Source organism: Lepidochelys kempii, chromosome 2 (assembly GCF_965140265.1).
Source record: "Lepidochelys kempii isolate rLepKem1 chromosome 2, rLepKem1.hap2, whole genome shotgun sequence".
NCBI lineage: Eukaryota > Metazoa > Chordata > Testudines > Cheloniidae > Lepidochelys > Lepidochelys kempii.
This window is the reverse complement of record NC_133257.1, coordinates 112658329-112671747: the sequence shown is the minus strand read 5'-3', so window position 1 is coordinate 112671747 and position 13419 is coordinate 112658329. Positions and strand designations below refer to the sequence as shown.

General features: G+C 39.6%; 1 protein-coding gene across 2 annotated transcripts; it reads right to left on the bottom strand.

The window, feature by feature from the left end:
* Positions 1-1561: 1561 nt before the first annotated feature.
* RBM24 (RNA binding motif protein 24) lies at positions 1562-13210 on the bottom strand. 2 transcript variants are annotated; one of them, XR_012157327.1, is made up of 5 exons: positions 12342-13204; positions 11264-11387; positions 9976-10030; positions 9531-9645; positions 3202-3276 (listed from the first exon to the last, which is right to left on the bottom strand). XR_012157327.1 is itself a non-coding variant. In XM_073331988.1 (4 exons), the coding sequence occupies exons 1-4, from the start codon at positions 12507-12509 to the stop codon at positions 2943-2945; spliced, it is 681 nt and encodes a 226-aa protein (XP_073188089.1). In that variant the 5' UTR covers positions 12510-13210; the 3' UTR covers positions 1562-2942. The 2 variants fall into 2 exon arrangements, 1 of the variants encoding a protein (XP_073188089.1); XM_073331988.1 differs by lacking the exon at positions 9531-9645 and having other exon boundaries at positions 1562-3276; positions 12342-13210.
* Between the last annotated feature and the right edge of the window lie 209 nt (positions 13211-13419).

Genomic DNA, 13419 nt, shown 5'->3' with positions numbered 1-13419 from the left:
GGGAGGAATTGGTATTTCTGAGCCTAGCCAATCCCATGTCTGAATTTAGGCCCTCATTTTCTGCCAGGGGCCTAACACATGTAGGAAAGAAGTGAGTGAGTTTAAACTATAAATTTCTGACTCATTCTTCTACTGGGTGTTTATATATCCCCAAGGAAGAAGCAAAGGAGACTTTTCTCCCTGAGCCCATGAATCTCAGGTGATCCCACAGGAGGCAGTTCAGCACCATTCTCTCCTGCCCATACTGGGCTACGAGCAGTTCATTATTTGCTTAGAAGGGAAATGGGATGCTTGTGAACATGAGTGCAGCAGTCCTGGAGAATTAAGTCCTATATACACCCAACGTGAAATTTACTCCAGAGTAGCAGATCAGCACCACTGAAGTCCAACTCGTGCCCTCAGAATAAGACTCCAACAGGGCACATACACCTTGTGTTGACCCTCTGTATGGGAGCAACTTTCACCCACAGAACTGATGCAGCAGACATAGCAATAGAGGAAGTGTTCTCTATACCACTCCACTTAAGTAATCCAGTGTGCAGAGGAGACCATATCTAGGAATGAGAGAGCAGGTCAGTCTCCATGCTCAAACCTTCATCTCTGTCATTTTTCATGGCAATCTTAGCAATTAGCATCAATTATAGTAGTGATTTTCAGGACATGGATAACTTGTTCACTAAGCATTGGCTGCCATTCATTTCATATGAGGCTCCTCTTTTAGTTGTTGGACGACAGCTGCTTTTGGTCATTAGCAACTTGGGCTGATCATGAACAGACTGAAGAGCTCTGCCAGAGAGCATGAACTAACTCTAACCACTGAACTCTCCAAAGCTTCCATTTGTAATGTTGGGAAAGCAAAAAAACAAAACAAAACAAAACAAAAAACAGCCCCCTCTCTCAAATGTTCCCTTGCACTAAATGTTTAATAACTGTCCATCTGAAGAGTGTATTTTCTACCCTACATCATCTCTGTATTTTATGATTTGCTCAATATAATTTGACAGTGCTCCATTTACATTAGTCTGCAGCTCTGAAACCATTATATGCGACACCTTGTTCTCCCCACAGTCCAGGAATTTTACAAACAAGTCAAGGCTTCTAAATACAGTTAGAAGAGCTCCACTCCTGGTTGAGCACAAACGTAAATAGACTGGATGCAACAATATTTTTTATTATATTTAATACAAGTGAATAGATTAGAAGATCTGAAATGTTATAAAGCAATATACATACTGAATAAATAGCACAGGAGTCATGTCTACATTATATAACACTGGCTAGTATTCAGAATACTTAAAATAAATCCAGTGACATTGGATAAAGTCCATAAAAATGCTATCCTGTCTTCCCTTGTATGAAATTGTTCAAGTATAAAAAAATCCAATACAGTGTAAAATATTAAATTCCAATTAGGTCAAGAATAAAAATAGCAAGTATTGCAGTTTCACAGGACAATGTAAAGCAGCATTCTCAAGCAAATGAAAAAATAGTCTACATACAGTTGTGTGTGTGGGGGGGAAATCTGTACTAATGTATTTGAGAGGCCTACATGAAAAAGTACTTAAGAGGGACAAGCATGGAATTAGCAGTACTTAATGTAAAAACCTAAAAAGTGTTAATTTAAGAGTACCCTCATACAGTGCACATACTGAATTTAAATAAATCCAAGTCAACCTCTTTAATTGATTAGGTTAATATTTAATATGCTACATCTAAACCTGCTAAATAATTTATGCCATGAGATGAATACATAATTTTACAGTGTCACATCTAAAGTTGCTTTCTTTAGAGCGCAGCATAGTAAAACTTTCAAAATAAATATTTCTTTTTTAAATAGCATTACAATTAAGGCACAGTATAAATCACATACCATTAACCCTTGAAGAACTGCAATCTCAGTAACAAAAGTTGTCTCGTACTGTATGTTCTCTAATAAATATTTTTAAATATTCTGAAATAGATACTAAAATTGTACAAAGTTTCAAAAAAAGGAAAAAAAAGAAGTTCCCTTAAAACAGTTCTTAAAGGTTTAAATTCAGCAAGCTTCTTTCTGCCTTTATTCACAAACCATGAACAGATGCAATAAATAGAAAGAGAAGGCTGTTGTAGTAAAGGGCTGATCCTATTTCAGAATCAGAATAGCTGACACGAGCAGTTAAAGTTTCCCAAAAGTGAAACAGGATGGAGAGAGGGATTAGAAAGTGACAAGCTCATCAAACGAGCACAAGTGATGTGTTCTTTCCAGAACTGTCTGTGTTATTGATTGTCTCTACAGCTGTTGCACCCATTAATTCCACATCACTTGCTCCATAGTTCCACTCATCCAGAGGACAGATAAGAAAATAACTTTGGTGCCTGTCCACCATTTTATCAACCGGCCATGTTCCTCAGATTGTTCGATGCCCATTAATGAGATAGTGAGAAAATATTTTCTCACTAAAACAAGTTCTATAGGCCATGGTGAAAACTAGAAATGACAATCAGTGCTTTACACATTGTTTCAAAAAACTTAAACTTGATACAGGCTACATATTGCTCACTGATTTTTTTTCCCTGGTTTAACTTTTTCAAATATTTTCTCACTTGTAAAAGGCAGTTTGCTTCCCTGATATTGTAAAAAATACACGTTTAATTTTTTTTTTAAATATAAAGTCCCATTGTTACTCCTGCCATTCTTTCATGACAGTACATTATAGATTGTTTCTTCTCAATTGATACCTGAAACTGGTACCCCCACCCCACCCCTTCCCTAATAGCAACATGATTTGGATGCATGCTGTATGAAGACAGTGGAATAAAAAAATCTTTAACTTTGCAGTAGCATAGCTTTTCTTAAAGCTGCTTAGTTAAATGTTAATTGTCTTTTATTAACTACTTATATTGGAAGGCTGGAAAAAAGGAAGAGAAAGAAAGAGATCTATCTTTCTTCAGAAGTCCATCTGCTATTGCATGCGGTCTGTCTGTAGCTGTTGTGGCTGGTACTGACCAAAGGCTGCAGCAGCTGTCCCAGGTGCTGCAGCAGTGAGTGGTTGCTGGACTGCATAGCCATAACCCCCAGCAGTGACATATCCTGCAGCAGCTGGGGATGCTGCATACGGGTACTGGTCATAGGCAGCAGCGGCAGCAGCAGCTGCCGCAGCTGAGTATTGTGCATATGCCGCTCCAGTGTAATCAATGTAAGGCGTGGTGGAGGCAGCAGCTGCTGTAGGTTGGACATGTGGAATTACAACTCCTGGCTGCACAAAAGCCTGTGGATAGACATAATGAGCAGGTATCCTGTTGAAAGATGGAAAACAAAGTTAGAGGAAAACTTACGAATTTTAAGTACTATTTCCATATTCAGAACTAAAACAAACTCAATTTAGTTGTTGTTATGAGCATAGGGTTGCCACAATAGCTAAATTTATTTAATACACCAATGTATCATTTCAATAGCACAAAGAGATGCATTGCTCAAAAGCCCAGCATTAGGAGATGACTTAATAGCATTACACAGAACACCATCAAGCAACGTCAAACGTGTTCACTTTAAAAATCTTTAGAAGGGCCAGTATTTGGGATGTCAGTTTAAGACATCTGTAAAGAAGTTAAATTTGTTTATTCCAGATGCAAGCTTGGATTGTGCATTTTTAAAATAATCTGTAAGTGATTTTGTTGCCCTAATTCTCACTAACTTCATTGACTATTAGTAAAATTCTGTGTTATGAAGACTGGTTTTATTATAACAACTATGCAATTTGACAGTATAGCCACTGTAATCAGTTTGCCAGTAGTAGATAATGCAGCTAAACAGGTTTTTTAGTTGGTCAATTCTGTAGCCCATCACTCTTCCCCTCTCACCCCCCAATCTTCTTGTAAAAAAAAAATTGCATTGTGGCAACCCTACTTAGATTGCTATGCAGACTCAGCACACATTAATTTCTCTGCAACCTCAGTCACCCTTATTAAAAATTAAAAAAACACAGGCGACAAAGGAGTTTAAAAGTTCACAAGTGTGGTAAACACAGCACGAATCACACTTTCCAAACGAACTATAGTGCAGCTCACTTGGTCACAAGAGGCCATTGAGGAGAAGCTACATAGATGCTATTAAAATTCATAACAGTGATTCCTAAGTACATGTGCATCACACTTTTGTAAAGGTCATAAGGACACAAGGGTCAAACCTGTTTGACAATCAGGCCACTGATGTCCTGTTTTGTGCCAGCTTGTTTATTTCTATGCAAGACATACAGCATAGAGTTTTGGGAGATGGGGGTAGGATTAAATCTAAATAGATCTGGTGTTTAACAAAAGCAAAAACAAGTTTATGGCTCATTAAATAACTGTTTGAACAAGTCAATAGATACACTTTCTCATTTCCTCCTCCAAATCAGAGAACTTTGCTTCCTTAACTTACTAGCCTATGATTGAACTACTTTTGATAACAGTAGTAATCCTCTCACATCACACAGATCTGCATACAAAGTAATCCCACCATTCCATTGTATCGTGTAATATTAAAGACATTCTTTAGAGTAGAGTAATACCATGTTCATTATACATTTAATCCCCCAATCCTGCAACTGGATCCATGAGTAGACTGAAGTCAGTGGGGCTCTACACAGCCATAAAAAGTCTGCTTTTGCAGCTCCCAGTGCAGGATCAGAGCCTTAGACTTTGCACGAAAGTTAAAAATTTCCCTTTCCGGCTGAGTCCAAAGACAACTCCAGCCTTTTAGCATGATATTTACATTATAAACATAGATGGAAAATTGCAGCACTACCATTTGTCCTCTTCCTCCAGCTTTAAGAGCCAGACAGTTTTTTTGAAAATAAAAAAAACAAACAGTATTACTTCCAGCTGTCAACAGTTCAATTAAATGGGACACTCAACTAAATTCATCCCAAGATTTAAAAAAATTATAAAAAACAAAGCATTAAATCTGATTGGCCTTTTAAATTATAAAAACTTAAAGACAGTTAAACTCAGACAAACCCAGTAACTAAACATTCCTCCCTGCAAAGTTTGTAAACTAAACACTGCAGCTGTAATAACTTAACACAATTGAGTTATTTCATTTTCCATTGTCTGAGATGACTGCAGAAAATTAGAGCAACAAATGACAAAAAGTAGTGAAACTGGATTTTTGCAACTAATTAATAAAAAAATGTTTACAACATTTTAAAGATGACACTGGCCCCTTAATCATGTTACTATCTTAGCTCTCCATTCAAAAGGGAAACACACAGTATCTGGTATTAGATACCAACCAGAATATAAAAACAATCATAGCATAGTTTTTACTTCTGACACGCTACTTTAAAAGGATTATAAATTAATTAAAATGTAATTTACATGGTAGCTTGATTATTAGTTTAAATAATTTTTCAAGGGTCTTTCCTAAACCCTGATACAGAGAGTCCATTTAACATCCAACAGACAGTTTAACATCCACGTAGAAGCAAATGGGCAGCAGTAATTATGGCTTAAATATTACTTTAAACAGTAAGAAGACAGTAAGACATACTACATTTCTAGCTCTTTCTCTATGCGAACACAAATGACGTTACCGAGGATTTCTTAGAACACTTGTACATGTACTTAATTTCTTTTTAAAAAGCTAGATTGAAAGATACACATGCTCCCACTTAAACCCTTGTGACTTGTTTCCTTTAAGCCAAGAAACAAAACAGGTGGTGAATTACGAAACTATCCCTTTACAACAGCATTTTAGTCTGCATTATACATGAACCCTGTGCAGGCCCCCACCATCATGCCATTTCAGATGTGGTGATTGACAGTGTAAGCTGCAGTGGGGCTATTTTTGATCCATCGGTCATGAGGCAAGGGTTTCAAGCAGAGTAAAATGACTTTATAAGGCCAAAGTAAACGTCTATCTACTGCAAAGGCAAGCATGCGTACATCTCAATGACACCGAAACACTGCTCTTTAATCTTTTGACCTCAGTTTCCCATTGTGCTGGGACACCTTAATAAAACAGTCAGGTTATTATAAAGTGTATTATTTTATAATAGATATTATAATATTGGGACAATATTTTAATTATACAACGGTCTTATGGCAAGGAAATTTTTTCCATTTTGTAGTACATAAGTTTATTGCCTCAAGCTACTGCCTTAAAGAGAAAAAAAAAAAGACGCAATGTTTAGCACCAAGTAATTTTGGTGTATACAAATGCTCTTGCCATAAGACTTAAGATTTTCATTAACCTAAGCTGTAAGAATACTTTTGCAAAGTTAGAATGTTGATTAGGTTTAATACTATAGTAGCTGTATAAATAACAGTAAACTGCCAAATATATTATTGTAAATGTTATGCATACAAAATACAATGGAAACAAAAAGACAGCCTAGGCTGATCTGGAATAGCTGCAATACATAGGAATTCAGTATTAATGGACAGAACAATTGTGATACCATTGAATTCTTGAACAAGTAGTTACTGGACTCTCCATGAGACCTGTTCCTTCTGTTCTGGATCTTGCATTGCTTCATCTGTTCTTTGTAAGTACAGTTAACTAGCAGATTTAATTCAAAGTTCAATACCAGAACAAGAGTTATGTATACACACTAAAAATTAAATCAAGCATGTTTTGGGGGTTAAGTTTGTGCTCAATGCCTTCTGCAGGATATTGAAAAATATATACATTCAGTTTTCTTTGACCACGGCAGTTTCATTCCACAACTGTTTCAAAATTATCAGCTGCCTGATCTTTTAATTATCAGCTGAGGTCAGAACTCTTCCCTCCATCCCTTAAAATCAATTATAAGGATTTTGTAAAACTTAGAGGTGACTTAGCCAGGGTTTGATATCAGCTAACCATTCGTTGGCTAGTTTGTCCTTTTGGGACCTAATTCGGCTCTCATTGAAGTCGGTGGAAACGTTTCCATTTACTTCAGGATCAGTCCTTACACAAACAGGGAAAAAGATCTAACTGTTCATATCCTATGTCCACCTCTCCCTTCATGCACGTAATTTTCCACTGATGTTACCTCAATGGGAACAAAATAAAGATCTTTAAAAAAAATGCATTAATTCAATAGCAGCATTTGGTGTTTCAATATAAAGCTATATTTTTATGAGTCACAGTGGGATAAGTAACCAACACTGAACTCTTCAAGGTCCCTTCCTGCCCCACATTTCTATGATTGTGGTCAGATTCAGCATGCCAGGTCTCACACATATAGTAAGTGAGATTCTGGATGTAAAGAGGGGGTGAGATCAGGAAATGTTACCTGGGTGGGAGAATTAACCTCTATAGCATAGAAAACAGAAACCAGAACTACAAGTGTTTTATTAACAGGAACTAATCACGCTTCTCTTAGCTAGAGTAAAGCCATGGAGGTACCATACTCAGAATTAAGTATGTTCTCCCACTAAATCTGATGTAATGTGATGCTGAAAGTAACTGCATTTTGTCTGAAAGGTGGAACTGTGACAGAGCACTGCTGACAAGAGCAAAGTAGAACCTCACTAATTTGCACTTTGCTAATTAATCCACATGCAAAAATGGCACTCTGCTATTTAATCCACACAAAAATGGCACTCTTCCCTTTTACTAGCAGAGCACAGTTCTGATGTTCCATATTACTTACTTTTACATAGCATACGGAAGTACACTTACTAGTAGTCACAGAAAAAATTGAAACTCAAAGTATGTTTCAGTGGAGCCCTGCTCTCACCTCAAAATATTACTCTTTACAGAAAAATTCTGTCCTTTTTAGCAGACCCAAACATTAAAATGTCTGAAAAATGAGCCCTTACACAACCTAGCCTGTTCCCCTTTGTCATAGTCATCACTCTCACTGTATTTTCCACTTTATGCATCCGATGAAGTGAGCTGTAGCTCACGAAAGCTTATGCACAAATAAATTGGTTAGTCTCTAAGGTGCCACAAGTACTCCATTTCTTTTTGCGAATACAGACTAACACGGCTACTACTCTGAAACCAGTCATCACTCTCTATCACTCCACTCAGTTTTCACTGCTCTCCCCAGCCTTAACTTTATCCCCTAAAATATATGCATAGATCAAAATAAGAGTTTAGTGGGAGATTCTTGGAAGTGCATCTCTTGAACATGAAGTTAGATTGTATAATCTCTTGTAACTGGAGGTAACAGAAAAGGTGCAGGGAACAAGGATAAAAATGAATACTGGATTCTACCAGTTTAAAACACATACCACCCCTTTTTGCAAAGTATGTCCCTAACTCAGATTGATATACAGTGTGTTAGAACCAGAAAAGGCTGATGGATTGGAGAAGAGAATCCATTTTTATTAAATCCCTTAAGTAGTACATAGTCCCCGTTCCTCCTTTCTTGCTATGCTAGGCAAGAACTTCCTCTTTTCCTCACAGCTGCACCCTTTGCATTCCACCAGCTCCTCTTTGTAACCCTGCTTTCATGGCCTTCCAGGTAACCCCTTCCCTAGTGTGAGTATCAAATTATTATCATATATTCTTTTCAGTTTCCCCACCATTTCTCCAAGAATATTAAGAGATACTTCCCTTCAACAAAGCCAGCACGATATATTTGGGAATATTATAGGAAGCAATAAAATAAAATAAATAAAAAATCATAAGTGAGCTTCAGGTACATTTTCAAAACTAGTTTCCTGATTATTACCATGCTTCCCAGACAACCACTAAACCACTCTACTGTGAGATGAGATGTTGTATGTGAAGTTTCTGGAAGATGGATTTCCCATCCCCACAACTTTTCCAAAAGGAAAACGATCAACTTTGAATGAAAAGCTAGCTTCAACTTTAACTATGGAGCAGCTACTGCCATTTCATAATACCAATGTACAGTATCTTAAATCTACACTTGTCAAGTAATTGAACAAAGTACATCCTTTGATGCATTCTCCTGCTTTGTTAGCTTATTTATTAATTAGCAAAATTCATTATTTTGCAGTGACCCAGTCAGTGTGAATTAGTGAGGTGGTACAGGACAGAAAATTTAAGCAGATTTCACCTCCTAATTTTAGGTCTATAAAAAGCAAGTGTTAGAAGTACTTAGGAATAATATACTTGTATTTTTTTTTAAAAGGAAATGCACTACATATTAAAGTCTGATAGAGAAGTTAAAGACTGGAATTAGAAAGCCCAAGTGGAAGCACAATGTTAAACAAAAGAGCTCCACACCCCTTCATACCCCTCTCAAGGAACAAAACCAAGAACTATAAACATGCAAGCAATATGTTGATTTTCTTTATATAAAAAAAAAATCAAGATGTCACACAATTTAGCACTCAATACAAAATACAAATATGGTTAAAAAAAAGAAGTCACAGGCTACAGCTTGAAAGCAAGAAAAAAAAAGTCCCTTTGCTCCCCATGGCAAAGTCAACACTCCTCAACAACAAAAACAAAATTAAGAGACCCCAAAAAACTTTCACTACAGCTCTTTCAATTAAATAAAAGCACACAGTTTAGCTATCAACACCACTTCATTTCTGTAAAAAATAAAAAAAGCACACGGATGTCTATTGACTATATGAAAAAACATACATGCATCGTTAATCACCATTTTAGCTTGTTTGTGTTTGAGTGTACTGGTTACAGTGTTTAATTCCAAACAGAACTATTCCACCTCTTATCATCATATCCTTCTGATCAGTTATCTTAACTGTAAACGATCCCTGTCAGATTAGAAAGAGATAAATAACATTGAGTCAAGCTGGGAAAAAAATAAATAAATGGGGGGCACAGCGGTCTTGTATAAAGTCATACCACTTTGTTTTATCAGAGGGTGGTATGAGTCTGATCCGCTTGGGTTGGGACGGCTGCATACTTCGTATAGACAACTCGACTCAGCTATGGTCTTTAAAGCATTACCAAAGAGAACATATTTACAAGGTAGATGTTTTTAAGTCTGGAAATTTGAATGGCAACATTATAAAGTCAGTGACAGTACTGTGAGAGGCCACCCAAGGTTATACTTTGTTTGTGGACCTGTTTTATAGACTTACCCAAAAGGCCTCTGTATGAGAGCTGGATGAAGATGCTGAACACCAAAGGCAAAACCTACCAACAAAACACATCACATTCTCTATATGAGCATTCCATCAGCTGCTTATTTATGCTATACACACAGTAACCTTCACTAACAAGCACTAGTAAAGATGTTCAAAAGAGCGAAGAACCACAGGTTACAGAAAGGGTGTTTTGGATAATTTTTTTTTACAATCTAAACCGGAGGAACGTGATCTTGACTCTTGCCAATTTTCAAAAAGACAACTTATTTGGCAACAACAAGGAGAATTTCACTCAACTGTTATTTAAAAGCAAACGTTCTCTAGCAGCAAAGTCTAGTCCTTAACTCTAAAGCCTAAGAATTATAAACTGGATTGTAACTGGGTGAATATATGTGGTTTCTACAGACTTCATTGGGAGCCATGCATGCAAACGGAAGGGTAGAATTACTCATACTGTAATATACACTGACTTCTTACTTCCTGAAATATTCATACTGGGCCTGATTCCAAGCCCCTTAGTCACACGAGTAGACCCGTTAACTTCAGTGGGAATACTCAGGTGACTGACTACTCACATAGTCACCTATGTGAGTACTTAGTCACCTGAGTATTCCCACTGAAGTTAATGGGTCTACTCATATGACTAACAGCCCATCAATGTCAGTAAGGGGTTCACAGTCTGGACCCTTTAAAATATGAACATTAATGCGCTACTATATTCCCATTTATTTTGCTGTGAAGCTGTGGTATTGAACAGGGCATGAAATCAGTGAGTGAGTTTTGGATCAGATCTGGCCTTGTGATAAATCCATTCCTTTTTTCATTCAGTGCAATAGATTCCATGTGTTTTAGAAGTTCCCATTAAGAGACTGACTGTGTTAATAAGACTGGGCACATCTAGAAGTTCTGTATCCTAGCAATAATCTTTCACCTCAATTATACTGTAAATGTTTGTCATTTCATTCATAATATAGGGTCCAACAAAACGGAAATTCTGTATCGAGGAAATTTCTCAAAAGGGGACATATATTCCTCTATGTACAGTACACACGCACACCTTTAGTTTTAATGTTGTATGTAATCCATAACTTTTTGGCTATCTGTAAAAATGCTTTCATAAACACACACACACACGAACTATACTCCAAGGAAAGTCGTGGCATTGCCTGAGAGGGACTTTTTTTAAAAAAAAAAACTTTAACTCAGACTGAAGTTTTGTTCTTCTCAGAAACTTTGTTGAAGGGCAGGGGAGGGAGAAAAGAGAGAAAGAGACATTCCTCACCTGGTTGCATTATCCTTGGTTTTGCTCCCAGGTATGCCAGGTTCACGTTGGCTTTCCTGCCATCAATGATAGGATTGGGATCTTTGCAAGCCCTTTCAGCAGCAGCTCTGTCAGCCATGGTGACCTTAACAATATACAGTGCTATGAATTAAACCACTTTTTCCATTGAAAAAGCAGCAGAATTCACCTTTTCACTAAAACAACCAGCTTCTCCCCACCCCCCAAGACAGTACAAAAAATATGAAGCCTCATCTCCCTAGATGTTTTTGATACAAAACTAATGGGCTTGCTTGAATAATTAAGATAAATGGGGTTTGTTTACATGAAGACACTGAGGATCTTTAACACAAATTAACAAAAGGCCCAAGAAGTTAAAATGCATTAGTTAAAGCACATTACATCCCCTTGTGAATGCTCTCATTCAGAAATAAAGGAACCTGAGTTCTTTAGCTTAAAACTCATTGAAGTACAAAAAATACCCTTCCTTTCCTTTGTTCTGTGTTTAATTGGTAAACAGACACAGAAATCAGGTTATTTTAAGCTTCTAGTTTGCTGCAGTATAATGCTAGGGGCGTGTACATGTATAGGAGCCCCCTGTACTACCACAGATAAAACTTCTAAGTCATATCAGTAAACAACCAGCTAGCCTAATTTGTTGCCAGAAATCTGCATGTAACTTTTCATGTACAAACCACGATCCAAATCCCCTCCATCAGGGATTCCTCATTCTTTCCCCCCTCCCTCAAAAAAATTAAATAACTCCTCAAAACAAAGTACCCTTTCCCCCCAATCAGACAAGCACTTTATCTAGGGCTGCCCTCTGAATCTACCCTGCCGCAGCATGCTGGCCTTTGCCTCACAAGAAGTTTCTCTCCGGCTTCAGGCACTTCTCAGGCTACACCTGTCTTCCCACCTCCACAGGGGATACAACGCTGGCTTCCCAGCTTGTTTTAGTTTCCCCAGAAAGCGGTTGGATCCCTCCCACCCACGAAGCGGACCCAAGCTAAAAATGATGCAAAGTAGCCACGGAGCAGCAGCGATAAAAACGATCCCCCAAAGAAACCCCCCCACGACTTACAAATCCGTATCCCCGGGACTTGCCGGTCTGCCTGTCGGTGATGACCACGGCTTCCTCGATCTCGCCGAACACCTCGAAGTACTTGCGCAGGCTGGAGTCGGTAGTGTGATAAGGCAGGCCCCCGACAAAGATCTTGGTGTAAGTGGTGTCCTTCTGAGTCGTGTGCATCTTCCGCGCCTTTCGCTGGCCCTGCCAGCCGGACAGCCCTAGGCAAACAAACGGGGAGAGTAGTGTGCGCCTGGGTGCGTTTACACGTGGTGGGAGGGGGACTTATTCCGGAGTCAAACCCCTTTTGCAATTACACTGCGTTCCCTTTTGCAAACCAATCCGCCGCTGCCGCCGCCTCCGCCTCCCAGGGAGGGCGCCCCGCAGCCTCCAGCAGTTTTGAGGTAGGTGTTAGAAGAGGAGGATGGAGCGTGTCCAGGCTGGCGGAGGCAGCAGCAGCTACTGGAGAGAAATGCAGGGCCCGGACGCTAACAACGGAGTGGCTTTTCCCTGTTTGCTTTCCCCTAAAAGCCGGGGCACCCTGGGATCCTCCGCCTCCCGCACCAGGGGCGGGGATGGGGCGGGCCCTTCTCCGCCTATTGGCCCGCTTGGCCGCAGGAGCCGACACACAGCTGTTGCGAACAGCTGGGGGGCCGATTCTCTTTTCTTGGGTCCGGCCGCCCGGGCTGCAGGGAAGGACCCGAGAGGAGCGCTGCACGCTCGGGTTTCCCCTTCAGGACAGGAGCGGCCCGAGCAGGAGAGGCGGATTCTCCCGGCCTGGTGTGAGCGGGAAGGGCCCTGAGGCTGATCTGTGGCAGGGCTCGTGGAAGTCGCTCGCCCACACCCTGGGGCGAGGTTTCTGCTTCAGCTGCCGCTGCCCTGCGGTCTCGCCGCTCCCCCTCCTGTCTCCCCTGGCGGTGGGAGCATGGACGCTGGTAGAGCTGCTCCCTCGGCCCTTCTTTTCGCTCCCCGCCCCCCCTTTCCTTGTGCAGTCACCACTGGAGAGAAAGAAGAGACCGAAAGAGCGCGGAGGGGCCGGCCTGGGGGCTCAGAGCCCCAGGGGTATCTAGCACAGTCCCAGAACTCCTCCGTG

Coding starts and splice junctions, on each gene's coding strand:
- RBM24 (XM_073331988.1), bottom strand. CDS start 12,509: ATGCACACGACTCAGAAGGACACCACTTACACCAAGATCTTTGTCGGG. Junction 11,388..12,341: donor AGTCCCGGGGATACGGATTT/GTAAGTCGTGGG, acceptor TATATTGTTAAG/GTCACCATGGCTGACAGAGC. Junction 10,031..11,263: donor ACCAAGGATAATGCAACCAG/GTGAGGAATGTC, acceptor TTTTGTTGGTAG/GTTTTGCCTTTGGTGTTCAG.